At 44.5% G+C, this 27,528-nt stretch overlaps 1 protein-coding gene across 3 annotated transcripts in view; it reads right to left on the bottom strand.

Moving 5' to 3' along the window:
- Positions 1–2,951: 2,951 nt before the first annotated feature.
- Positions 2,952–27,528, bottom strand: part of LOC106579913 (RIMS-binding protein 2) — a 116,894-nt gene continuing 92,317 nt past the window's right edge. For 2 of the 3 annotated variants that reach the window (XM_082966285.1, XM_082966284.1), the window contains exons 13-24: positions 20,080–20,231; positions 19,082–19,717; positions 18,367–18,507; positions 17,871–18,023; positions 13,958–14,078; positions 11,641–11,816; positions 10,953–11,121; positions 10,676–10,738; positions 10,221–10,324; positions 9,033–9,104; positions 8,667–8,810; positions 2,952–5,960 (exon numbers count right to left, since the gene is read on the bottom strand). In XM_082966285.1, the coding sequence (XP_082822411.1) occupies positions 5,766–5,960; positions 8,667–8,810; positions 9,033–9,104; positions 10,221–10,324; positions 10,676–10,738; positions 10,953–11,121; positions 11,641–11,816; positions 13,958–14,078; positions 17,871–18,023; positions 18,367–18,507; positions 19,082–19,717; positions 20,080–20,231 (2,126 nt within the window). In that variant the 3' untranslated portion in view covers positions 2,952–5,765. The remainder of the gene's footprint in view (positions 5,961–8,666; positions 8,811–9,032; positions 9,105–10,220; positions 10,325–10,675; positions 10,739–10,952; positions 11,122–11,640; positions 11,817–13,957; positions 14,079–17,870; positions 18,024–18,366; positions 18,508–19,081; positions 19,718–20,079; positions 20,232–27,528) is intronic. The other variant, XM_045703081.2, reaches the window with a different exon arrangement.

Below are 27,528 nucleotides of genomic sequence, written 5' to 3'. Positions count from 1 at the left end.
TTGGATGTGAAGCATCGCTGGACAACTATTTTCAGGTCTCTCTAGAGATGTTGGATCAGGTTCAAGTCCGGGCTCTGGCTGGGCCACTCAAGGACATTCAGAGACTTGTCCCGAAGCCACTCATGCATTGTCTTGGCTTCATGCTTAGGGTTGTTGTCCTGTTGGAAGGTGAACCTTTGCCCCAGTCTGAGGTCCTGAGCGCTCTGGAGCAGGTTTTCATCAAGGATCTTTCTGTACTTTGCTCCGTTCATTTTTCCCTTTACCCTGACTAGTCTCCCAGTCCCTGCCACTGAAAAACGTCCTTGCCACCATCATGCGTCACCGTAGGGATGGTGCCAGGTTTCCTCCAGACATGGCGCTTGGCAATCAGGCCAAAAAGTTCAATTTTGGTTTCATCAGACCAGAGAATTTTGTTTCTCATGGCCTGAGAGTCCTTTTGGGGATTTTGGCAAACTCCAAGAAGGCTGTCATGTGCCTTTTACTAAGGAGTGGCTTCCGTCTGGCCACTCTACCATAAAGGCCTGATTTGTGGAGTGCTGCAGAGATGGTTGTCCTTCTGGAAGTTTCTCCCATCTCCACAGAGGAACTCTGGAGCTCTGTCAGAGTGACCATCGGGTTCTTGGTCACCTCCCTGACCAACATCTAGGAGCAACAACAGCTCAGCCACGAAATGGTAGGCCACACAAGCTCATAGAACGGGACCGCCGAGTGCTGAAGTACGAAGTGTGTAAAAATCGTCTGTCCTCGGTTGCAACACTCACTACCAGGTTCCAAAATTCCTCTGGAAGCAACATCAGCACAAGAATTGTTTGTCGGGAGCTTCATTAAATGGTTTTCCATGGCCGAGCAGCCGCACAGAAGACTAAGATCACCATGCACAATGCCAAGCATCGGCTGGAGTGGTGTAAAGCTTGCCGCTATTGGACTCTAGAGCAGTGGAAAAGTGTTCTCTGGAGTGATGAATCACTCTTCACCATCTGGCAGTCTGACAGACAAATCTGGGTTTGGCGGATGCCAGGAGAACGCTACCTGCCCCAATGCAAAGTGCCAACTGTAAAGTTTGGTGGAGGAGGAATAATGGTCTGGAGCTGTTTTTCATGATTCGGGCTAGGCCCCTTAGTTCCAGTGAATGGAAATCTTAAAGCTATAGAATAAATTATATTCTAGACAATTCCGTGCTTCCAACTTTGTGGGAACAGTTTGGGGAAGGTCCTTTCCTCTTTCAGCATGACAATGCCCTCTGGTCCATACTGAAGGTCCATACTGAAATGGTTTGTAGAGATCGGTGAGGAATAACTTGACTTGCCTACACAGAGCCCTGACCTCAACCCCATCAAACACCTTCGGGATGAATTGGAACACCAACTGTGAGCCAGGCCTTATCACCCAACATCAATGCCTGACCTCACTAATGCTCTTGTGGCTGAATGGAAGCAAGTCCCCACAGCAATGTTCCAACATCTAGTGGAAAGCCTTCCCAGAAGACTGGAGGCTGTTATAGCAGCAAAGGGGGGACCAACTCCATATTAATGCCCATGATTTTGGAATGAGATGTTCAACGAGCAGGTGTCCACATACTTTTAGACATGTAGTGTACATTTTAAAACAGGTTGGAACCGGTTCAGTGAACAAAACCAGAAAAGAACAAACGTTTTCAAGGAATAGAAACAGAACCAGGACCGAAAGTGATCCATACTGTTCCGGAACAGAACCGCTATTTTTAAAGCATGAGAACCGGTTAATAACATTACATTCAAGGCATTGTTTTCTAGTCCCACAACACTCAGAAACGTATTCCAGTGTCTGCCTGCAAGCTGAAAATCTTTGCCTGTGTGTTTAAGCTGCCTGCCCCTTCCATCGTCGAAGCATAGGCTACTGAGTGTACTGACGTTACATTGACGCTTGATTCAGAACATGGGGAGATTTTTTATTCGCTAGAGAAGAATGGATTAACTTTTTCAATGCTAGTTAAGGATACTATAGGCCAAGTTATCACGTTTCACTTGGGATTTATTAACTACAAAAAGCTAAGACATGTTTTTAATTCTGGTGCCGCTCTACACACACAAGCTTGTTAGCTAGCTAGCTCAAAGGACGTTCAAAGTTCCTCCATAGAAGCCGCTCTTTCTAGGTATAATTCTGTGGACCTAATTCATGTCATAACAAGATGCCCAGCGCTTCAAGCCTATTCCTCTTGCACTCTCCCCACCGACAAGATTTCAGTCGTGCCAAAGGCTACACTTGTCTGTCATCACTTATGTTAACAACTAGCTTGCCTGCTCTATCTGCACTTATTGGTGAAGTAATTAAATTAGCTAAAAGTAACAACCTGTTGATTTCAAAAGTTTAAAAAAGATCAGAAAGGAACAATATAAACATGTACTTTTTTGGGGTTCAAACTGGTTCAGAACTTTATTTTGCTGGTCGGAACAGTGGAAGAAAACAAAAGTGGTTATGTTCAGAACTAAACTTTTGTAAAATAGTTTTGGTTACAACCTGTTTTTAAATGTATCATGGTATTACAATGATCAAGTTGCATGAGACTGTTTTGAGAAGTGTGCTACCTCTGCTGTTTTTTTGGCTGTTCTCCTTTGTTCACTATCAGAGTGAAGGTTTCCTTTTCCCTTTTACTTAATAAAATAATATTATGCAAGTTGTCTTGCTTGAAAAAAATTTATTGTTCAAACTTTGGAGCAAAGTTGCATTTAGGACCTAAAAGTGCAGTTAAATAATTGTGTGAATCATGTTCTGTAATTTGATTACCCTTCAGTACTTCAGTACTGATGTAATTGCATTACTGTCTAGCAGTAAGTATTTTAAGTTGTGATTCTTACACATATCCCAATCCTTATTCAGGCCTAGGCCTGTTTAAGAGGTGCTCAATTCTGTCCATCCTCTGACTTTGCTGTTGCACCATGGCATTTGGGGAATAAAACACGGCACAACCAACATTACAAAATATCAAATTTGTTTTATAAAAAAAATTGCACATGCACACCCACACAATATTTTGTAACCACCAATATAGGCTATTTCTTTTCATAAAGCTAGCACACAATTGCAGACTTTTAAAACATGGTTTTGAAGACACCATGGGGAAAGCTTTGCACTGTTTGATTATAAATTTTTATGTACAAAAAAGGCAGTCTGAAAATCAAGTATAAACATTTAAAAACAATTTACAAATGGACAAAGTACAAAAAGAGCAAGTCATTCAAACAATATGTATAGAAGCAATGACGGACAACTTATTATGGAAAAAATGTACATCTATAAACTGTAGATTGAAATGCCTATTTGGCTGAGAATTGTACAGAAAGTTATACAGAATGCTTTTGATACATTCTTTTTTGGCAGTCTCAGTTCAAATCTCATGTAAGTAGTAGTTAAAAAAAACAGTGATGTAAATTGAATGGAAGGATGAAATGATTAACAAAATAGTGTAAGTAGTTATTAACAGATGGAAAAAGGTTTCATTTCACATACAAACTGGACTAGAAAACGCTGGATATCTGCATACTCATCATGGATAGTTTTGATAAATATAATACATTGGCTTTCAATGAATCATACATTCACTACTCTATGTTGGGGGCTGACACAAACGCAGTACTTCTGGGCAAACAGAAAGAGCTCAGATTCATAAATGAAATGGAGTTGGCTTCTGTGAACATGTAGTCAAATTAGTTGGAATTCTAGGGGTCATTATGGAGGTAGACTTGTTTTGTTGAAATCACAATTTCTATGAAACAAAAATAACTTAATATGACTTACATCCAAAAAAGGTTATTCTATCAAACCTTGTGTCTGGGATAAGTCAAAAACAACATTCTCCTACTGCAAAAATGCACCTTTGGAGTGTACTCTACAAAAATGTTTTGTTTTAAACAAAATGAAAACCAACTGCACATTAATTCACACCATGCTTTGTTGTTGCACAGGAAGAATGCTGATTTAAACTTATCCTGGAAACAGTTTTGATTGAACCGGCCTTCAATTGCATTTCCTTCTTGGCCATTGTCTTGTACACAAACCTATGTCAAAATGGGATTGTGAATGCAGAACGAACACATTGCAAGTACTGTATATAACATGAAGAACAAAATAAAAGTGCCTTGAATTTTTTGTGCCAAAATAGTGACAATGTACTGACAAAAAAAAAACATTAAACACACCTTTACATTTTCACCACACTTCTTTTTTTTCTTTTTGTCATTTTAATGTGGACAGAACATGAAGAGTGTAAAGTTGGGCCTTCTGAAGTTTCAAACAAGCTAATAATGCTCAGGTCCTCCGGAAAACATGACACTCTTACAAGTAATAAAATGCACATCACGAGCTTTGATAAACATCTTCTGCAAAAATATTTCATTTTCAGAAGTATTGCAATGACATGAATGCATACAGGACATAAAAACTCTCCACTGACTGGACACAAACAATTGTGCATTTATAAGGCAAATACATGGAGGTTGGTTTCAACTAGGCATTTCATGACCATTCAACTACTTAAAAAATAAAGAAACTGAATCTTGAAACCCTGTCCTATCTAATGTGCTTGTCCAGAGGTCTTTTGGTGTGTTTGAAGAACTAATACTTGCTGTTAGGAATTGATACTTGCTTATCTGACTTCGGTCTTTCTGGAGATGTAGCATATTTTACCACTGCACAGATCCTGGTCGTGACTAGTCAAATGTGTACCTGGGCTTGAGTTGAACTGAGAACCAATCTGACAATTAGGTTTGTATGGAATATTCTGTATGGAGGTAAAGAAAACGATGACATGCTTTTCACTACTGCAATTCATTTAGTACATTTTGCTCAAACAGTGTAGATTCTGTCATCAAATGCACCGACAAAGCATGCACATGTGCCTTGCTAACATGTTCTGATAGAAAAGGCCATCAGTTAGCATATGCTTCAAACGTTGGGTGGGAATGATCATTCTGGATGTGCTTTCAGGTAAAACATGCAAACCTCCCATACAGTTCCCATACAAGGACCTCAGCTGCCTGGCCATAAAGCTGCTCTTTTCCTTCCCTCATTTTGGGTACTACAACATGAAGTGTATGGTTAGGATGGGCCACCAGTAGTAGTCTCATCAAGTATGATGTTGACTGGCCATTCTGAGCTCTATTGTTTGATCTCAGCCCTAAAGAGACTGGTTTAAACACCTCATATTCTGGGGGACATTGTTGTCTTCAGTCAAACACACACCTACGTACTATTGTCCAATTCAAAATTGAGAATATTTTATCCCATCGCATTGCAATCCTGTGCTTCAGATAGCAAAATATACATGACCAGAGGTTGGCTTATGACATTAAATGTCAAACTATGAGTTCCCTGGACTGTATTCAAAATACATACTTCAATTAAAAAATAAATGGTTTGTAGTAGACAACAACAGATGTGTAAGAGTACAGCAACTGACTGGTTATCAAATGCCATCAAAATCTTAGACCACTGGATTTTTTCTTCTCACAGGACTGAATTTACAGTAATGGAAGTGTTTGAGATTTAGGGCTCTATTCAATCCGCATCGAGGAAATTCAGCTTTTCAGCGTGATTGAAATTTAAAGGCAATGTACCCGCTTTAGCGGAGACTGCATTCATGGTAGGGGGGTTAAAAAGCCAGCCCTCTTGCACCGCAATCAGAAATGACCTTTACATTTCTATCACGGAATCTGTACCGCTTCAGAATTACAGATTGAATAGAGCCCTCTATGATGTGGTTGGTAATATACTTCAAGTATATGAAGGGGTTATTTTACAGTGCCAAGTCTTTTCAATAGTTTCTTCCCTTTGGAGAGTAGTCCCTTTTTCTTTTTGGAGGACAAGTCGCGGGGGCCCCTGATGGGACTGCCAGGCCCCACGGTAGCAGGGCCAGTGCCGGGGATGTGTTGGCGCACTTTGGGGTAGACAGCTCTTCTGGGCGGACTCGATTTTTCCAACGGAACCTAATGGAAGACCCGTAAGGGACAGTTCAGGGGGGTTAAAAAGCCAGCCCTCTTGCACCCCAGTCACTACTCCCTTCCACTCAGTCCATTCTGTCTCAGCAGGGCCACCATACCTTTGGCTTCATCAGTCTAGCTCCCTTATAGTGCAGCCCAGTTCAACTTGTCAATGCTCGGATGTCGTCTCTTTAGTGTACTGAGGTGCTGTATACCCCCCTCCCCCACTGCCATGTAGACACAGTCTGTCATCAAGCTGGTTTAAAAGATAAAGACTTCAATGCCAAAGAATATGTCCACATACTACTGCTCTCTTTACCAATAGCACATTTTATGCTGAGATTCTCCAGAATGGCTATCAGTGGCAAAGGCCATGCCTTTCACACAAAAACAAGAGATGCAATATTGTATTAACATTATGGGACAACATATGACAGCAGATTTTCTTTTTAAATATAAAGGGCATTCATATACAACTAGGTTACAGTAAACATCTAATATCTACATATTCCTTAATTGTAATCATGAGCTAAAAGGCTTCTTTTCAATTGCACTTAGGAAAGATGTAACCTTAAGATTCCATTAACATGAGACTGTAGTCTCTATCCTTAAGATCCCATTAACATGAGACTGTAGTCTCTATCCTTAAGATCCCATTAACATGAGACTGTAGTCTCTAGCACAGTAGTATATGGCTGTAGTATATAACTACATATTAGACGTTAAAAATATGGTTAGAAAATCTAATTGATGCCACTTTCTATGAGAAAAACATGTTAATAGCTCTTTTTGCCATTTCGCATCATTCCTTATGTGAAAGAAAAAGTGCACCCCACTAACAACTTAACAAGGGCATTGTGGAGCGGACCACTATCTTGGGAATCTATGGGTAAAGGAATGCCAATTATATTTGTATCTGATTGACTGGATTGCCTGTCTGGTAGACATTTGATTACCATTGACTTGTTTCGAGCAGTTTGATTAGATTAAGTGTGGCAGGGTGCACTGCTTCAAGGAGAGAGGAGGTTCTATCAGAACGTTAGCTATAGAGTCTGATTGAATGTTACCACTAGTACTACGGGGAGGCAACCTAGACGTGCAACAATGGCCTTTTAGCTTACCATGATTTACAGCAGGAGGCTTATCTTGAGAGACTGACATTGTAATGTACAACACCCAGAGAAACAACTGAAGATACCATGCTTCTTGTCTAATGCATTGGCTAGGGTGGTCTTCCTTAACTTGCTCAGTTGGTAGAGCATGGCATTGCAACGCCAGGATAGTGGGTTTGATTCCCGGACCACACATACGTAAAATCTATGCACGCGTGACTAAGTTGCTTTGGATCAAAGTGTCTGCTAAATGGCATATATTATTTATAAGTTAACACAACAACCTGAATGCTTTTACAATAAACTCATGTCAAATATTAGCAAGGACTTCGCTGATAACTACTTTACTGAGGGAAAATGTACTTACTACGACTGTGATATGTGGTTGTCTCAGCTAGCTATCTTAAGATGAATGCACTAATCGTAATTTGCTCTGGATAAGAGCATCTGCTAAATTACTAAAATGTAAATAAAAACTGTAAAGTATGTAAACTGGGGTCAAATGTGTCATCCTGTTGTGTTCCACAGTATTCTATCACTAATGTTCTGGTTAATAAAAAATAAAAAAATATTTACATCCATTCAAAATGAATTAACTGAAACATAAACTGGCATAATAAAGGTCATAAAAGGTGTGTGTGTGTTGCATACCGGAAACTAAGGGAACCCATGTCATCTGCATTAGACGAGGGGAGCGTAACCTTGGTATCCTCAGTTGCTCACTTACGTGATGGAAACAGAGCCTCTAAGGTGTGAAATGAACACTCTTCTTCTGTTTTGCCAAGCGGGTGAGGAAAAGAAAAATGCAGTGATGGCATTTCAATAGTCTGCACTATGAGAATGACAAACTACAATACCAGCCAAGATACTTCAGATGAAACCTGTTGTTATTCAAACATTAACTTGCAATTATTTGTTAAACAAGAATTATAGTCACATTATTTTCCAGCTAGCATTATGATTACTTTCGAAATTATACTCTCAAAGAGCAACATAACCTTCTTGATATCTTGCATGCTATTTTACAAGTAAGCAATATACAAAAACAAGGCTTCAGAAGCAAATACAAAAGTTATACTGTACTAGACTTATTTTTCACTATAAAAAGATTCAAGGGGAATTCATGCATCTTAAAGAGAAAACATGCGGTGCTACAGTCTACATATTTCATCCTCCAGTACATCAAAACGATTTCCTCTATTAGAACCTATTTTAGACACAGGTAATACTCATAAAGCATTTATTGCAATGCTAAATGTGCATGTGCAAAAAAACAGTTAAAGTTACAATTCTGCATTTATTTTATTGTTTCTGTTTATTCTCTTTGAGAACGCTATATGAATATGTCCACATTTTAAAATCCTTCACAGCAGTCAACATTAAAAATAAAAGTACCTCTGTCAAGTATTAATAGTTTTCGTTATATTTCTGAGACATCAACAACGTTTACAGCATAATGCTCCAAAGTCTGAATTCCCATCATACGTTCAGAAATGAAACACTCACAAGCACAGACAGAAAACTAAAGGAGTAAGGAGGTAAAGGGAACGGAAAAGAGTAAATGAATGACAGAGGGCTAGTACTGCGAAAGAGCATGTACCCTTTTGGTCTTTATCCGCGCTGCAGCGTCCTGGGGGTATCGAGAATCTCCACATGGAGTGTCAGTGAGAAAAACCTCAACATCATCAGGCACTTCTTCTAGAAAGTTGGAGGGAACAAGACCTTTGTGTCCATTGAGCTCGCCCTGAGGGATCACAAACACACAGGGTGACTCGCATAGAATGTACATCGGATTCCACAATATAGCAGACTAGACAAAAGGGTTACAAAATGATCATTCATTGTTTATCATATGACTACTATTACTATCACTGTCATTTCCACTGGTGTTTATTTGCGCAAAGCTGGTTGAAGACAATGTGCTCCTTAAATATCATTATGTGTAAGTCACATCTCACATACTTACATAATGAAACCCATCTTCATCAATTTCACCAAAAACTGTTATGACGTCACCAGCGCAGAATGTCAGTTCAGCCTGTCAAAACAGTGAGATGTTTGAGTTAAGTTTGACCTGCTTTCTCTACAACAATGCAGCTTGAATCTTTTGAAGATTGTCTCTACAACCCAACCCCATGGGATATTATTAGGTTTTAATTTGTGTGAAATGCTGTACTTCCTATTCCAATCACTGAGATGCATTGTAAATCTAGAAGTGTCAATGCAGTCTTGGCAGACTGTTGCAACTATCAAATGCATCAAGTGTTGGATGTTTGAAAACAGGATTGCAACACAGACAAAAAGGCATACCATACTACTATCTACTATCCACTCCTACAGGCCTCTCCAAAACACACAAACCAAACATAGGAGACTGCTCAACACACAGACTAACCAGAGGAAGGATGCCAGCGCAGGCTATGAGTGAGGGGCTGTGTTCATGAGAGGGGTACACTGTAGCCTAATCCACCATGTGAAGCCCACCTCTTCTGAACACTCCACCAACAGTTACAGAGAAAACACAGAGAGCGGACGCTCCTCTAACTCACCTGCTCATTCAGCCTGTCTCTCCCATACTGTGTGGCCGTGCCAATAGAAAGGTGAGAGTGAGTGAAACCAGGGGGAAGGGCCATAAGTACAACAGGAAAAGGTTAAGCTACTAATAAATGGGGACTAAATAATGGTACAGACTGGGAGTAAATCTAGGGAGCAAGTACGGCTAGTGTATTTGTGCAATGTTGGCAAGGCAAGCAGGTAAGTGGTTAGTAACAGGATAGAACATACTCTACACCTGACTCCATAACAGCAGTAATAGTCTTCAACAAGGATGGTCCTCCAAAAGCATCATACACACAGTACAGCATATAGCATACAGTTGAATTATTCTCTGATGAGCTGTGAGACATCTAATATAGGAAAAACTGAGGTGTGCATACAGGAAATACTGTGTGACCTGGACAAAATGTACTCCTGATCATATCCTTTTTCTCAGTTTATAAAGAATTGACTGTCTATTTCTGTTTATATCATGTTATACAATCAAGGGCAGGGACAGAGGCATTGAGTCACATGCATCCTGATGGTATCTGGTCTGTAAATGGGGGTGGAGCCGTGGAGAAGAGGATATAAAGCTAGAGGTCTAGCAGTACAGTACCTCCACATCCACGTTGGGGGAGCTCTCCCTGGGGTCGTAGTCATACAGGGCCACCATTCTACGTGTGGACGAGGGGTGCTGACGCCCACTCCGCCTGTTCCTCTCTGGACAATCAATAAGAATGATAAGTAACACACTAGAAATACTCACCTTACTACTCTCAGTTGTAAATTCCCACACTAAAATGACAGTATGTAATGCCTTATGATTTGGCATGAATGACCGTCTATTACCATGGCAAAGGCTGAATGAATGATTCCGTTTCAATGATACATGGTACATGAAGGTGAAAGCCATAATGAACACCCCCACCACTTTACTGGAGACGAGCATTTTGGAGACTGACAGAAAATACCCATAATTCCCTACTCAAACACTCATAAGAAAAGTGAAGAAAGGGTGGAAGAAGAAAAGCTTGAAGATGAAGGAAGAGTGCATCTATAGAGAACACAGACCTCGCTTGGATTTTCGGGACCTGCGGTTTATTGAGCGGCCATCTTTGAAGCGGTCGCAGTTCACTTCACAGGAAAGCAGAGAGAGAAAAAAGAACGAGGGAAACGATTGTAGAGACAGAGAAATTAGAGTACCATCAGCAAAAGACATCAGTGTAGAAAAAGAAAGTTAGAGAAAGAAGAGAAGAGAAAGGATAGAGACACTCAACTGCAAAGTAGAGAGCGAAAGAGTAGCAGAGAAAAGAAAATAGAGAAAGTGGGAGTCCAGGTGCTGCACTACCTAATTTCTCTACAGGAGTGTTGAGTGGGAGGAAGCCCTGTTTGAGTAGCTGGTCCATCATCTCATCATCCTCAGTCTGGATCTCTGACACCATGTTACAGGGGATCAGACCTGGACGGTCACGGATCTCTGCCCTGTAAAAACCATCCGTGTCCTTATCCCCAAACACCTGACCAGCACAGAGAACAATGTTAGCAGGGGGGAAGAGAAAGAGACTGCCACCACCATTACTGTTTTAATAGCAAATTCAAAGTGTAGATGCAGAATTATATCAAATTCTGGGCCTGTCCATTTTAGTGAAATTTAATGACCATAATGCTGTAAGTCAGGGATCATCAACTTAGATTCAGCCACGGGACGATTTTTCTCTTCAGTAGATGGTTGGGGGGCTGGAACATAATCATTTGTAGACTGTTTGAATTGTAGACAAATTGAATGTAAGAAGCCCAAACAGATATAGTTGACTAAAATATAATCATTTCAAACCTTGCTTGCTTTTGTATAAGATCACATCTCTCTATTATGCATGGGAATATGTGGGAACAGATTTCCTAAATTAGAATCACTTGCTGATTTGGCCCGTGGGCCGCCAGTTGGTGAACCCTGCTGTAAGTCATCACTAGGCCCTATTGTTGTTAGTCTGAGTGAAGCAGATTGGACTACAGCACTGTGTGGCTCAGGCAAACACCTTGATGATCTGGCCCTCTTTGAAGGGCAGCTCCTCGTCAGCAGCATCAGGGTTGGGGGACATGGACAGAGGGTCGTAGTCAAACAGGGCCACAAATATACGCGCCAGGTCCTCTGGCTCTGACTCTTCGTAGTACTCTGGCGACCGGCGCCCGCGGCCCTGCCCGCCGTACCCATCTGAAACATAGGAGAGGGCACTGCTGCTACTGCCAGCCCTGCTACTGCCAGCCCAGGACAGGCTGGGGAGCAGAGCGGAGTGGAGGGTAGGGGGACGAGAAGATGTCACTTTGTCAGAGCTGATAGACAGGGGAGAGGGCCATGAAATGTATGTGTGAAAAACAGCTTTAAAGGGGTTTGAAGAATGGTAATTCTACACTATTGTGTCCATTGCGAAGTTCATCATCCTCTCAAAGAGCACCCGGCTCAAGTTTTTTTTATAAGACCCTAATTACAGAGCAAAATCTACAAATTTGAATTTAATGAGAATATGTTAGCAAGATACTTATTTTACAAAGTCTGTGCTATCTATAATTGACAGATAGCACAGATTGGCAGTTTTTTCACACATCTCTGAATGCTGGTATGACAGACACCAAAACAACAAACAGAGTACCTTTATAACACTCACAGATACAGTTAGAGGTCAAGTAGGAGAGACGCCAGCACATGTCAAGCCAAGCTATGGGATGCAGAGGTAACTAGATGACAATGCACATGAAAATAATGGAGGGAAACAGACTGACTGTTCATTGCTGTTTTACTTCACCGTCTCAGAGCTCAACAGATGCATGCGTTCCACTCTCCAAAATGAGGAAGTATGCTTCATTATCAATACAAGAGGGGTAAAACCATGCTCACATTAGAAATAAAGTAAAGGTAAAGGGCAAATTAACATTCCCGAAAGAAATTAGAACATCAAATGCCATAGCAGAAACCTGACTCATCAGGAGCATATCAGGGACAGTGAGGGGAAAAGAATCACCCTGATATTAATTCACTCATGGATTTCCTGGCACGAACCAACCAAATGCTTCAATAGCACAATTCTGTGAACATTTCTGTTAAATGATGTTTTAATGATACAATACTAATGTTTGGTTTAGATGACAGCAGTTTCATCACTGTGCAATGGAGTGATACCAACAAGACACCAGTCCACTTACACATCCAATGGTTTTCCTTCTCACTGGACTGTAAACAATCAGTCATGGAAAATCACAGAGTCAACAGGGGGAGGCAATACGCCCTGGGAGGAGGGCCAAGGAGGAGCAGAGGGAGGGTGAAAATAAGGAAGGAAGGAAGGAAGGAAGGAAGGAAGGAAGGAAGGAAGGAAGGAAGGAAGGAAGGAAGGAAGGAAGGAAGGAAGGAAGGAAGGAAGGAAGGAAGGAAGGAAGGAAGGAAGGAAGGAAGGAAGGAAGGAAGGAAGGAAGGGGACCTCAAAGGGAGGCCTGGAATTGAGGCTGCAGGCAGACATACAGGAAGGGGACACTCATTCTTCAGCTACAGAAAAAGTGTACATCTTGTCTTCCCTGTCAGCCTCGTGTAAAATTCACACTCAAGCTTTAGACTACCATTCACCTCTAATATCAATTAGGGTTCTTAACACTGTCTTTTCTGTCATTTGCAAGGTTTATATATTTTGTTCTAGAGAGAAGCTGGGCCACATACCATTATGATGGTATGTCCTGTGCCGAGCTACACTGCCGTGATAGTAAACATTCTCCTTGCCAGGTGAGAGGTTCCCCTCACTCCGCTCACTGTTACTCTCCATCATGGTGATCTCTACAGACGATACCAATCAGATCACAGTGTTACTGTTAGGGACCCCCCCACACTGCTCTGGCCCACGGCTTGGCTGGACATGCTGCTGGGGGAGGGGGGTCAGGTGGTGGGATAAGGAAACAGGTTGTACTCTGGAGTTCTTCAATGTAAAACAGCAGTGCTTTGCACTGTGTGAGATAGAGGGAAGGGTTAAAGCGGGTGAGCCCTCTAGGATCACAGTATATAAAGTCTATAGACCTACAACCACACATCTCTTCATTTCTTCTGTTAGAAGCACCAAGTAAACAGTAGCAGCCCCTCCCCCGACCTGCTTATGCCAAGTCAGAAACACCATAAAGACGTATGAAGATGGACTAAACTACAGGTGTAGGGCACACCACTACAGAGAACTACATGGTTGTTTAAGGTCGTGTGTCTATGGGAAAGATGTTCAGCTCAGCTCACATGAGTAAGGCGACACATGGGATAAATAAATACACAACAACAGTCCCTGCAGAGGAGGCCGGGGCCTCTCGTCATGTTGTGACCGCACTAACCAATGGAAGGAACCATCATGGGCCGTCGCTGTGGGGGGTTGCCGCCGTGGACCGGCCTCCTCCCTGAATGGTCCAGCCGGTCACCATGGGAGCATCCATGGGAGGGGGAGTTCCCTATAATCTTTAGAGGGAGAGAAAATACAGCTTAAGTTAAAATAAACTGCCTTCCTCACAGAACGAACCAGCCATTCAAAAGGATCGCAAAACTATAAGAGCAAATGACGTCACTTCCATTTGTCCTTAAGGAGGCAAAATAAGAGTAATAAATAAACCCATAAAATAAAGAGAACAAACAAATAAATAAACCATCAACAGAACCAAAGTAAATCAACCCCAGACACCACAACAGGATCAGATGTTTAGCTAAAGACCATTTTTTTTTTTTGTTCTGCTCATGTCAGCTCCTTGATGAGAAGAGGGAGTGAGCGAGTAGAGGAAAGAAAATAGAATGGAGAAAGGCATGGTTAGCTGAGCACAACCAGAATGGTTTCAGCCTGGGGCCCAAACCAGAGAGAGACTGAGGCCCAAAGGCTTCTCATCCAGTTAGTCATAAAGGATATATGGGACAGAGATGGGGGCAGGGGAATCGAGCAACAAGCTGACCACTGCTGTGTGTGGTATGGGAGTAGGAGAGGACATTCTGCTGAATTTTTGGGGGGGAAAACATGAAGAGGGGAGAGTTCATTGTCTGCCAAGCACTAACATGATGCAGATGGACTGATGGCTAAATCAGCTAAAGGCTATGAGAGACTACCCTCGATGTAGTCCCACTAGGAAAGGCTTGATTTGTCATAGGACCCCAGCCTTTACGAGCAATGAGAGCCAGGACATGCTGGAATTGAGATCCCCTGTGGAAGGTGGAGCAATCATGGTAAAGTCAAAGGTGGGATAGGATGGGCAAGATGTCTGTCAGAGCTGCATATCAACCCCATTGGCTGGTTGAGAGAGGAGGAGGGCGGAGCAGAATAGGGATAGCGCATCCCCATGCAAACTATTATGGTTGAGCTGCCATTTTGTTTTAAAATGAATCTTTCTCCTCAGAGACATCAGACACAAAAATGTTTTGAAATGGCCTTTAGGTAATCAAAAAAGCTTCACTTAAAAACTCACTGAACGTTCTAAAAACGAGCAAACTACACACATGAAAAACTACAAATAAGAATCACCATGAACATGTACGAATAACTTGCCAGAATACTGCACAAAACAAAAATAAATCAATGTAAAGGTGGGAGACCCATAGAGATAAAAAAAGAAACACCAAGAAAAAAGGTATGGTTTTACTGCTTGCTGATGGAATATACAGCAGATAAGAGTCTGTGTCACACACACCAGCGGCTGGTCCGAGACCCTGTTGAGCCTGTTCACATAGCTGGCCCTAAGGTCCCTGTGATAGGCCCTGTCCAGCTCGTGGAGCCTGCCCTCGCTCAGGGCTCCGTGTCTGGGGCTTTGCCCTGGCTCCCGCGTTGGCCCGTAGTGCACCTCCCTGTTCCTCAGGTCAGACAGGTGGCCCGTCTTAGGGCTGTCACAGTAGTCCTCATCCATGCTGCACTGCCGTGTCAGCTGTTTCTTCCTGCCTGCAGCCAGGGCCCTTCGTTCTACCGGCCCCTCACTGTGGATGTAGCGGATATGGCCCCTCATGGGGCTGCCGTGGGGGTAACCCCTGTACCCCAAAGAGCCCTCCTCCTCGCTGCCACAGTCCAGGCCACTGTCAGGACTCTTGGTGAGCCGGCGCAGACTGCGCTCCTCGAAAGCGTAGGCATAGCGGGGAGAGGAGTGCTGACGCTGCAGCAGGCGACGGTGGTTCTTGCTGGGGGAGAGGTGGTTGTGCTGATGGGGGTCCTGCTGGTAGATACGGGGGCCCCTGCGATGCATGCGGGGTGTACCAGGCCTGCCTTCGTCGTCAAAGCGCAGGCGCTGATGATGATGACCCATCCCATTGACTCCGTCAGGCTCGTCCTCAGCCACCTCAGGGATGCTGTGGAGCCGTTTACGACGTAGGGACTTCTGTCTCACCACCTCCCTCTGTAGGTTCCAGCAGTCCCTCTCCTCTCCCAGGTCCTGACGCCTGTAATACTTCTGTAGGACCAGAACGGGCCAGCCACAGAGCGGAGCGCAGTGTTGATTGGTTTGGATTGGCATTTGAATGAAGAGTTTTGTTTAAATTTCAGGAGGTTCGTTTAGTTTTTGAAGGTGTTAGAACAGGCAGGAAACAACACAGTGTGTGAATAAAAAATAAAATGGGAGAAAAAAGACAAAATAAGGACATAATTAGTTATTTGTGGCAGAATGGCCAGATGTAAGGCATGCAGTGTCATTCTGTGAGCTTGGGGAAATGGAAACGGGAATCTGTGGGAGGAACCAAAGGCAGTGATAGACAGCCACACTGAGGATGGGTCTGGGAGAGGATTTCGGTAGCCAGGACAGATTAGTAAATCTGCCATGTGAGAAATCCTCACAGATAAATGAAACAGGTGACAAACTCACGAAACATATAAGTGAATGAACTAATTAATAAAAGCCTTAAAACACATTGCACCAAGCACAGCCTGGGCTAGTGAATAAGAAATATATATACTAACCAAGAGGAATAAGGCAGCAAACTGAGCAAAGCACTTGCATAAGCAAAATAAGACATGTTAAAAGTATCTCAGTCTGTTCTAACATTTTCAGATATGACCCGAGGTCTGTTCTTATGACAGATTTAGATTTTCCAATAATGACTATTTGCTAAATCTCAGCTGTGCTTGCTTCTGCTTTTTGACCCTTATTGCATGTACTACTGCACAGAACTCTACTCTATTTCAAGAACATAATACAAAGACATGAATACATACAGGACATTCATTTGTTGCACAGACATGAGACATACTGATGGATGACATGAGGTACTGTCATATGAAACATAGGCAGATTCAGTATCGGCATATTGATACTAGACCTAAAAACACTGTTCTGTTGAGTACAGGATTGGATTCATACACTGTAAGGCATCATATTTGGCTGACTTATCAACTGAAAGTCTACTCACAGCTGAAATATAAACATGTTTCTTTGGAAGCGACTCGGAAGCCTTTCATACATCGACAATCCAAATGAATACATCTGAACACTTTACTTCGTATTTATGATCAACGCAGTACAAATTGCCTGTTTCACTACTAATAATGTCCCTCAGTAGATCTTGTTACACAATGACTACTGGCTACACATCCACATGTGTCCCTTCAACATACTCAATGGAGACAGGTCCACACATCCACAAAGGTAACCATCTACACATCACGAAGAAAAGAAACTCGAACACAAAAGGTAGAACATGAGACGAACACAACCAAAAGTGAATTATTCCATTTAAGTAGCCTAAACTCACTTAAATGAGATTCCCCTATGCATTCGATGTACCATGATGACACTTCTAGCTGATGGTACAGTACATTTTATAAGGTAAATGTTTGGCCACTGAGATATTCTGTTAAAACACAGAGTATTAACAGAGTATTCATGAACAATAATGATTACAAAATATGGACATTCTTAAACTGTACATTAAAATGCAATACATATTGAGACAAAACAACATTCCATGTTTCGATCAATACCAAGCTCAGTAAGACAACGCATATTGTGTTCACCTCTTCATACAGTACATGCTGGGTGTGTATTACAGCCATTCAGATGGGTAAGTTAAGACTTGGATGATAAAGCTGATGCAATGTGCTGTTCAGCTCCGACAAGGCTGGAGCACTCAGCAGGCAAAGCCACAGCGGGCCTGCATGTAAAGCCTGACAGTGAGAGACAGGGCAGTCTGGGCCACGGTAGATGGGATGACCCTCCCTTTCACCCAACCCCCCTCCGTACTCTCCTCTCCAGGTCAGACCCCCATTAGATGTGGTATGTGTGTGTGCTGTACCTTGAGAGTGTTGTGAGAGTTGATGCTGCGTCGACGGCCCTCCTCCAGCTGCATCTCAGAGTACAGGTCGTCCTCGTCCTCCTCCATGATGTCAGACAGGTCTGAGCCGCGGCTGCTCTCTGTCTGGTAATCTTCACTGTGGCTGTAGTGGTGCTGGGAGAAAGGGGGGTAGGACCAGCTTTAACATGAGCCACAGGTTAAAGTAACACCTTATTTTAAAACTTATAAGGTCTTCATTTTTCTTTGTTCCACATCACTTTAACTCTACACAGAATAGAATAGAATGCATTTTTGCCTGGAGGAACATCTCCAGAGTGATGATGGGGAGAGATACAAACTGCCCACTGGGCACACACTGGTTGAATAAACGTTGTTTCCACATCATTCCGATGAAATTACATTGAACCAACGTGGAATACACGTTGAATTGACGTCTGTGCCCAGTGGGTGTGTTATTCTGTATTTAACATGTGACAGGGTTGTTGTTTTGTATTACCCGTACATGTCTCCCTAGTTCAGAGCCTCTGAGGAACTCGTCCACTGAAGCCCCTCTCCTCCTGGTGTGGGGAGAGTCATAACCATCCTCCTCCTCATCAGAGTTTATGCTCCGCTCACTGAAGATGTTCCTCTTCTCAATCTGACAGGAAAACAGAGACAAGAAAACCTTACATATAGCTGCAGGTCAGAGGAGGCTGGTGGGAGGAGCTATAGGAGGACGGGCTCATTGTAATGGCTGGAATGGGATAAATGGAACGTATCAAACACATCAAACATATGGAAACCACGTTCGACATTCCATTTATTCCATTCCAGCCATTACAATGAGACCGTCCTCCTATAGCTCCTCCCACCAGCCTCCTCTGCTGCAGATGCATCACACCATCACAATGATATATGATATTAGTTCTCTATAGTGTTGACTCGGTAGTACCATGTAGTGTTGAGAGTCTCGAAGGCACTTGGCACACAAATCAAGCTCTGTTGGCGCTGTACATCATCATGCCATAGGTCAATCTGAATTATAAACTTGGTGGTTCGAGCCCGGAATGCTGATGTGACAAAACATGTATTTTTACTGCTCTAATTTACTGCTCCGCGTTGCGTCGTGCCTAAGAACAGCCCTTAGCCGTTGTATATTGGCTATATACCACACCCCCTTGGGCCTTATTACTTAAGTATACTGTATGTATAGTCGCTCTGTGGCTGCTTACCCGGTTACTCTCAGCGAACACTCTCTGTGCAGCTTCCCTGGCCATGGCCTTGGCAATGGTGTTGGGGATGGGGGCTCCCTGAGGCTGGGGCAGGATCCTCTGAGGAGAGGGCGAACGGCGCCCCTGGAAGTGGGGCGGCTCCAGAGTGTGTCCACACATGGGAGGAGGGAGGGGCGAGAGGGAGCGTTCCCAGGGCAGGCCAGGCCGCAGGCCTGCCTCATGCTCTTTGGTTTCTGACTCTCTGGCACTTACTAGTTTGGGCTTAGACATGGGGTAAGGCTGGTGTTGGGGGTGGGGGTGAGGGGGTGGGTGGCGCAGGGGCTGACCATGGGGCAGGGTGTAGGGCTGGGATTGAGGGTGGACCTGAGGTTGGGGGTGTGACAAGGGGTAGGTCTGGGGGTAGGGTGGGTGTGTTTGTGTGTGTGGCGGGTGGTGCTGGGGCATAGGATGGGGGTGATGGTGGGGTGAGTGATGGGGAGGCCCCAGGATATTGTACGGTATGGTGGCCACGGGGGAGTCCTGAGACTCTCCTTCTGCTGACAACGTCCTGACAATGACCTCCCTGGCCTCCAGACACTGGATCCTGTTCAGCTCCACTGTCACATAGTCTGCCGTAGGGTACATCACCTCCGCTATCTGGACACACACAGGACAGGGACCACACACACACACACACACACACACACACACACACACACCACACACACACACACACACACACACACACACACACACACACACACCTCTTCAATACACATATCTTATGTAACAAACATAATATATTATTTCAGGCAAAATGGACCCTGGTTAACATCTGTTTGCAAATCACTGCATGACAAAAGCCCTGCAGAAACCAGACTGAACATCCCTGTTTCATCCACCAGATGGCGGTAGAGTGTTACACACAACTCACAGCATTGAAGGTTAGAGGTTGCAGCATTCACTCCCTTTCACAGGGTTGAACATGAGGTTCTGCATAATACATCATTCAAACGCACCTTTTGTCCCTTTGTGCACACGGCATAGCCAATCACGTTGGCTCCGTTGGAGGTTCCAGTGGGGGTGAGGAGGGGGGGCTTCCATCGTACCTGCAGCACCCCAGGGTTCTGGCCCAACTGGACCTGCACCTCCTGGGGAGGGAAGGGAGGACCTAGGGAGGACAGCAGAAACACAGGAGTGTAAGGATTTAACACAATACATTATAACACTTCAAAAACAATACAATATCAGCTGAGATGTCAGTATATTCCATTAAAGGAGAATAATGTCTTGACCTGATTCCATACAATGCCTGAGAGGCACTCGATAGTTAATGTTTAATTTGATTATTTAAGCAATAAAAGTGTGTAATGAGACAATTAGGAAACAATATGATGTGTATTGTATGTACAGGTAATTGCCAAAATAATGGAAACACGAGTAAATGAGGGATACAATGTACTGTATATTTAATTAAAGCAGGTGCTTCCACAAATCAAATAAATATTACATTGAGCAATGTCGGAGTGGCATTGACTAAAATACAGTAGAATAAAATACAGTATATACATATGAGATAAGAAAAGCAGTATGTAAACAAGCTGTTTTTCAGTCTCTCGGTCACAGCTTTGATGCACCTGTACTGACCTCGCCTTCTGGATGATAGCGGGGTGAACATTTTTGATGATCTTTTTGAACTTCCTGTGACATCGGGTGCTGTAGGTGTCCTGAGGGCAGCTAGTTTGCCCTTAGTGATTTTTTGGGCAGACCACACCACCCTCTAGATAGCCCAGCGGTTGCGGGCAGTGCAGTTGCTACAGTTGATACAGCCCGACAGGATGCTCTCAATTGTGCATCTGTAAAAGTTTGTGAGGGTTTTAGGGGCTAAGCCAAATTTCTTCAGCCTCCTGAGGTTGAAGAGGGGCTGTTGCGCCTTCTTCACCACACTGTCTGTGTGGGTGGACCATTTCAGATCATCAATGATGTGTACGCCGAGGAACTTAAATCTTTCCACCTTCTCCACTGCGGTCCCGTCGATGTGCATAGGGGCGTGATCCCTCTGCTGTTTCCTGAAGTCCATGATCAGCTCCTTCGTTTTGTTGACGTTGAGTGAGAGGTTATTTTCCTGCCTCCACTCTCCCAGGGCTCTCACCTCCTCCCCGTTTGCTGTCTCGTCATTTTTGGTAATCAGGCCTACTACTGTTGTGTCGTCTGCAAACTTTATGATTGAGTTAGAGGCGTGTGTGGCCACGCAGTCATGGGTGAACAGGGAGTACAGGAGGGGGATGAGAACGCACCCTTGTGGGGTCCCAGTGCTGAGGATCACCAAAATGGATGTGTTGTTTCCTACCTTCACCACCTGGGGGCGGCCCGTGAGGAAGTCCAGAACCCAGTTGCACAGGGCAGGGTTCAGACCCAGGGCCCTGAGCTTAATGATGAGCTTGGAGGGAACTAAGGTGTTGAATGCTGAGCTATAGTCAATGAACAGCATTCTTACATAGGTATTCCTCTTGTCCAGATGGGATTTTTTTTTAACCATTATTTAACTAGGCAAGTCAGTTAAGAACAAAATCTTATTTACAATGACGCCCTACCCCGGCAAAACCCAGACGACGCTGGGCCAATTGTGCGCCGCCCTATGGATAGGGCAGGGTGCAGTGCAATGGTGATTGCATCGTCTGTAGATCTATTAGGGCGGTAAGCAAATTGAAGTGGGTCTAGGGTGTCAGGTAAGGTAGAGGTGATATGATCCTTAATTAGCCTCTCAAAGCTCTTCATGCTGAAAGAAGAGAGTGCTACGGGGCAATAGTCATTTAATTCAGTTACCTTTGCTTTCTTGGGTACAGGAACAATGGTGGACATCTTGAAGCAAGTGGGGACAGCAGACTGGGATAGGGAGAGATTGAATATGTCCATAAACACTCCAGCCAGCTGGTCTGCACATGCTCTGAGAACACGGCTAGGGATGCCGTCTGGGCCAGCAGTCTTGCGAGGTTTAACACGCTTAAATATCTTACTCACGTCAACTATGGAGAAGGAGAGCCCACAGTCCTTGGTAGTGGGCCGCATAGGTGGCACTGTGTTATCCTCAAAGTGGGCAAAGAAGGTGTTTAGCTTGTCTGGAAGCAAGATGTCGGTGTCCACGACGTGGCTGGTCTTCCCTTTCTAGTCCATGATTGTCGGTGACCCTGCCACATACGTCTCGTGTCTGAGCCATTGATTTACGACTCCACTTTGTCTCTGTACTGGCGTTTTAACTGTTTGATTGCCTTGCGGAGGGAATAACTATACTGTTTGTATTCAGCTATATTCCCAGTCGCCATGCCATGGTTAAATGATTTCAGTTTGTGGTTTGTGCTTTCAGTTTTGCGTGAATGATGCCATTTATCCATGGTTTCTGGTTTGGGAAGGTTTTAATAGACACAGTGGGTACAACATCCTCTTTACACTTCCTGATGAACTCAGTCACCGTGTCTGTGTATTCGTCAATTATATTCTCAGAGGCTACCCGGAACATATCCCAGTCCGCATGATCAAAACAATCTTGAAGCATGGATTCCGATTCGTCAGACCAGCGTTGAATAGACCTGAGCACGGGTGTTTTTTGTTTTGAGTTTCTGCCTATAGGAAGGGAGAAGAAAAATGGAGTCGTGATCAGATTTGCCGAAGGGAGGGCGGAGGAGGGGTAGGCATTTTGAAAAGTTGAGTAGCAGTGGTCCAATGTTTTCCCAGAGCGAGTACTACAGTAAAATGTGTTAGTAGAAATTTGGTAGCGTTTTCCTCAAATTTGCTTTGTTAAAATCCCCAGCTACAATAAATGTGGCCTCAGGACATGTGGTTTCCAGTTTGCATAAAGTCCCGTGTAGTTCTTTGAGGGTCGTTGTGGTATCGGCTTGAGTGGGAATATACATGACTGTGACTATAACCGAAGAGAATTCTCTTGAGAGGTAATACGGCAATACAGAAATAACACAAAAAAATGAAATACTGCAAAGGAGCTAGAAGCAGAGCTGCCATATTTATTGGTGCCATCTTAGGAACCACACCTGTGTGGGTTGTTAGTTAAAAAAGCAATTAAAACCTCTTAAGGATCTGCCCCTTTTTTCAATTTTCGCCTAAAATGACATACCCAAATCTAACTGCCCGTAGCTCAGGCCCTGAAGCAAGGATATGCATATTCTTAGTATTATTTCAAAGGAAACACTTTGAAGTTTGTGGAAATGTGAAGGGAATGTATGAGAATATAACATAATAGATCTGGTAAAAGATAATACAAAGAAAATAAAAATAAATGTTATTTTGTACCATAATCTTTCAAATGCAAGAGAAATGCCATAATGCATTATTCCAGCCCAGGTGCAATTTAGATTTTGGCCACTAGACGGCAGCAGTGTATGTGCAAAGTTTTAGACTGATCCAATGAACCATTGCATTTATGTTTGCTGCTATAACATCCTCCACATTTCTGGGAAGGCTTTGCACTAGATGTTGGAACATTGCTGCAGGGACTGTTGGGCAATTTGGCCAGGCTCACAGTCTGCGTTTCAACTAATCCCAAAGATGTTCGATGGGGTTGAGGTCATAGCTCTGTGCAGGCCAGTCAAGTTCTTCCACACTGATCTCGACAAACCATTTCTGTATGGACCTCGCTTTGTGCATAGGGGCATTGTCATGATGACACAGGATGGGGCCTTCCCCAAACTTTTGCCACAAAGTTTGAAGCACAGAATTGTCTAGAATGTCATTGTATGCTGTAGCGTTAAGATATCCCTTCACTGAAATTAAGAGGCCTAGCCCGAACCATGAAAAACAGCCCCAGACCATTATTCCTCCTCCACGAAACTTTACAGTTGGCACTATGCATTGGGGAGGTAGCGTTCGCATGGCATCCGCCAAATCCAGATTCGTCCGTTGGACTACCAGACAATGATGCGTGATTCATCAGTCCAGAGAACGAGTTTCCACTGCTCCAGAGTCCAATGGCGACGAGCTTGACACCACTCCAGCCGACGCTTGGCATTGGCGCATTGTGATCTTAGGCTTCTGTGCGGCTGCTCGGCCATGGAAACCCATTTCATGAAGCTCCCGACGAACAGTTCTTGTGTTGATATTGCTTCCAGAGGCAGTTTGGAACTCGGTAGTGAGAGTTGCAACCGAGGAAAGAAGATTTATAGGCGACACAAGCTTCAGCACTCGGCAGTCCCGCTCTGTGAGCTTGTGTCGTCTAGCACTTTGCGGCTGAGCCGTTGTTGCTTCTAGACGTTTCCACTTGACAACAGCACAGTTGACAGCACAGTTGACCGGGGTAGCTCTAGCAGTGCAGACATTTTACGAACTGACTTGTTGGAAGGTGTCACTTTGAAAGTCACTGAGCGCTTCAGTACGGCCATTCTACTGTCAATAATTGTCTATGGAGATTGCATGGCTGTGTGCTCAATTGTATAACTCTGTCAGCAACGGGTGTGGCTGAACTAGCCGAATCCACTAATTTGAAGGGATGTCCACATACTTTTGATAGTGTATTCCTCAGAGCAGTCAAGTTGGTTTCCACAGTCCGTCTACCTCTGCTGCCTCTGCTGTGTGCTAACCAACATGACCCATCTGTGCTGAGCTGACAGTGCCCCGCAGACATTGACACACACACATGTGTGCGCGCTTACGCATGCACACACACGCGCACACTCATACAGAGGCAGCAGATGTAGTCAGCTGCCCATTCAGTACCATCTATCCCAGAGCAGAGCAGTGAATAGTAGAGCAGTGAAGGGCAGAGCAGAGCAGTGAAGTGCAGAGCAGAGCAGTGAAGGGCAGAGCAGAGCAGAGCAGTGAAGCGCAGAGCAGTGAAGGACAGAGCAGAGCAGTGAAGTGCAGAGCAGTGAAGGGCAGAGCAGAGCCTTGAAGGGCAGAGCAGTGAAGGGCAGAGCAGTGAAGGGCAGAGCAGAGCCTTGAAGGGCAGAGCAGTGAAGGGCAGAGCAGTGAAGGGCAGAGCAGTGAAGGGCAGAGAAAAGCAGTGAAGTGCACAGTAGAGCAGTGAAAGGCAGAGCAGAGCAGTGAAGGGCAGTGAAAAGCAGAGCAGTGAAGAGCAGAGCAATGAATAGTAGAGCAGTGAAGAGCAGAGCAATGAATAGTAGAACAGTGAAGAGCAGAGCAGTGAAGCGCAGAGCAGTGAAGAGCAGAGCAGTGAAGAGCAGAGCAGTAAAGGGCAGAGCAGTGCAGTGAAGGGCAGAACAGTAAAGGGCAGAGCAGTGATGAGCAGAGCAGTGAAGAGCAGTAAAGGGCAGAGCAGAGCAGTGAAGAGCAGAGCAGTGAAGGGCAGAGCAGAGAAGTAAAGGGAAGAGTAGAGCAGTGAAGAGCAGTGAAGAGCAGTGAAGAGCAGAGCAGTGAAGAGCAGAGCAGAGCAGTGAAGAGCAGAGCAGAGCAGTGAAGAGCAGAGCAGAGCAGTGAAGAGCAGAGCAGAGCAGTGAAGGGCAGAGCAGAGCAGTGAAGGGCAGAGCAGTAAAGGGAAGAGTAGAGCAGTGAAGGGCAGAGCAGAGCAGTGAAGAGCAGAGCAGTAAAGGGAAGAGTAGAGCAGTGAAAAGCAGTGAAGAGCAGAGCAGTGAAGAGCAGAGCAGTAAAGGGCAGAGTAGAGCAGTGAAGAGCAGAGCAGTAAAGGGCAGAGTAGAGCAGTGAAGAGCAGAGCAGTAAAGGGCAGAGTAGAGCAGTGAAGAGCAGAGCAGTAAAGGGCAGAGCAGTGAAGAGCAGAGCAGAGCAGTGAAGGGCAGTGAAGAGCAGAGCAGTGAAAGACAGAGCAGAGAAGAGCAGTGCAGAGCAGTGATGAGCAGTGCAGAGCAGTGAAGTGCAGAGCAGAGCAGTGAAAGGCAGAGCAGAGCAGCGAAGGGCAGAGCAGAGAAGAGCAGTGCAGAGCAGCGATGAGCAGTGCAGAGCAGAGCAGAGCAGTGAAAGGCAGAGCAGAGCAGCGAAGAGCAGTGCAGAGCAGCGATGAGCAGTGCAGAGCAGTGAAGAGCAGTGAAAGACAGAGCAGAGCAGCGAAGGGCAGAGCACAGCAGCGAAGCGCAGTGCAGAGCAGCGAAGAGCAGTGCAGAGCAGTGAAGGGCAGTGAAGAGCAGAGCAGTGAAAGACAGAGCAGAGAAGAGCAGTGCAGAGCAGTGATGAGCAGTGCAGAGCAGTGAAGTGCAGAGCAGAGCAGTGAAAGGCAGAGCAGAGCAGCGAAGGGCAGAGCAGAGAAGAGCAGTGCAGAGCAGCGATGAGCAGTGCAGAGCAGAGCAGAGCAGAGCAACGAAGAGCAGTGCAGAGCAGCGATGAGCAGTGCAGAGCAGTGAAGAGCAGTGAAAGACAGAGCAGAGCAGTGAAAGACAGAGCAGAGCAGCGAAGGGCAGAGCACAGCAGCGAAGCGCAGTGCAGAGCAGCGAAGTGCAGTGCAGAGCAGTGGAGAGCAGAGCAGTGAAGAGCAGAGCACAGTCTGATGATGTGCGTCAATACATCTTAAATCACATCTCTCCACTAGATGATTGTCATAAGATATATACCTACCTTGTACACCCCTTTCTGAAGAGGATTCAGCAGTAGACATTCTGAGCGTTCAGCTATTTTAGTCATTAAACTATGACTATTATAAATCATGAGTGTCAGTGAGAGCTCAAATGTGCATTTAAATCATGTCAATGTAACCCATCCATCTATGTACATTCATGCAGAGAAAAACAACTAAGATGAATAACCCTTGTATGACATTTAGACTGCATGATACATCCACTTATTTCTAACCATCTCTGGTTAAGCAGTGGTCCTGGTTAGAACTCCACATGTGGCACGCTTTATACTCAAATACAACAGCGTAACAAAAGTCAACACACAGAGTACTTTTGAAGAGAACAATTCCATGCATAGAACCGACCTCCTAGACACTAGTGTTGGAGGCTGATGCTGAGACAGTCTGCTCCAGGTGACTCTCTGAGTTCAATGAGTTTAACGGACCATGTGATGAGCTCACACCCAGTCACACTGTGGACAGACATTACTATTGATTCTAACATGTTCCAAGCTCCAGTATTACAATGGAAATGACTGAACGTAAAGACAAAGGTGGGATGGTGGCATCAAATACATCAACGGAGAGAGGACTGTAATACCTTATGTCACAGCAGAGAGCACAAAGTGGATCATGTAACTGGTGACTTTATCCTCAGGAACAAGATCAATCCCCAGTAATTGAAAGCCTCTCAAATGCTGTCTTTATCAAGCACCACCATCACATTGTGAGGTGAAGGCCCACTGTGTTCGCGGCAATAAGCCCCCCTCCCTGCTGCAGCTGTCTTCACACTGCCCCTCCTGTCCTGTCCCCTCCCTCACACCTTATCCTCCTCTTCCTAACCAACTCCCTCACACACAGCACGGCTAGACAGTACAATAAGTCAGCTCAATTCATTTCAGGATTGCAAAAATGTACAGTTGGACTTAGCAAGCTTGTT

Source organism: Salmo salar, chromosome 20 (genome assembly GCF_965601325.2).
Source record: "Salmo salar chromosome 20, fSalSal1, whole genome shotgun sequence".
Classification (NCBI taxonomy): Eukaryota; Metazoa; Chordata; class Actinopteri; order Salmoniformes; family Salmonidae; genus Salmo; species Salmo salar.
The sequence above is the reverse complement of the archived record's forward strand: the minus strand, read 5'-3'. Positions and strand labels throughout refer to the sequence as shown.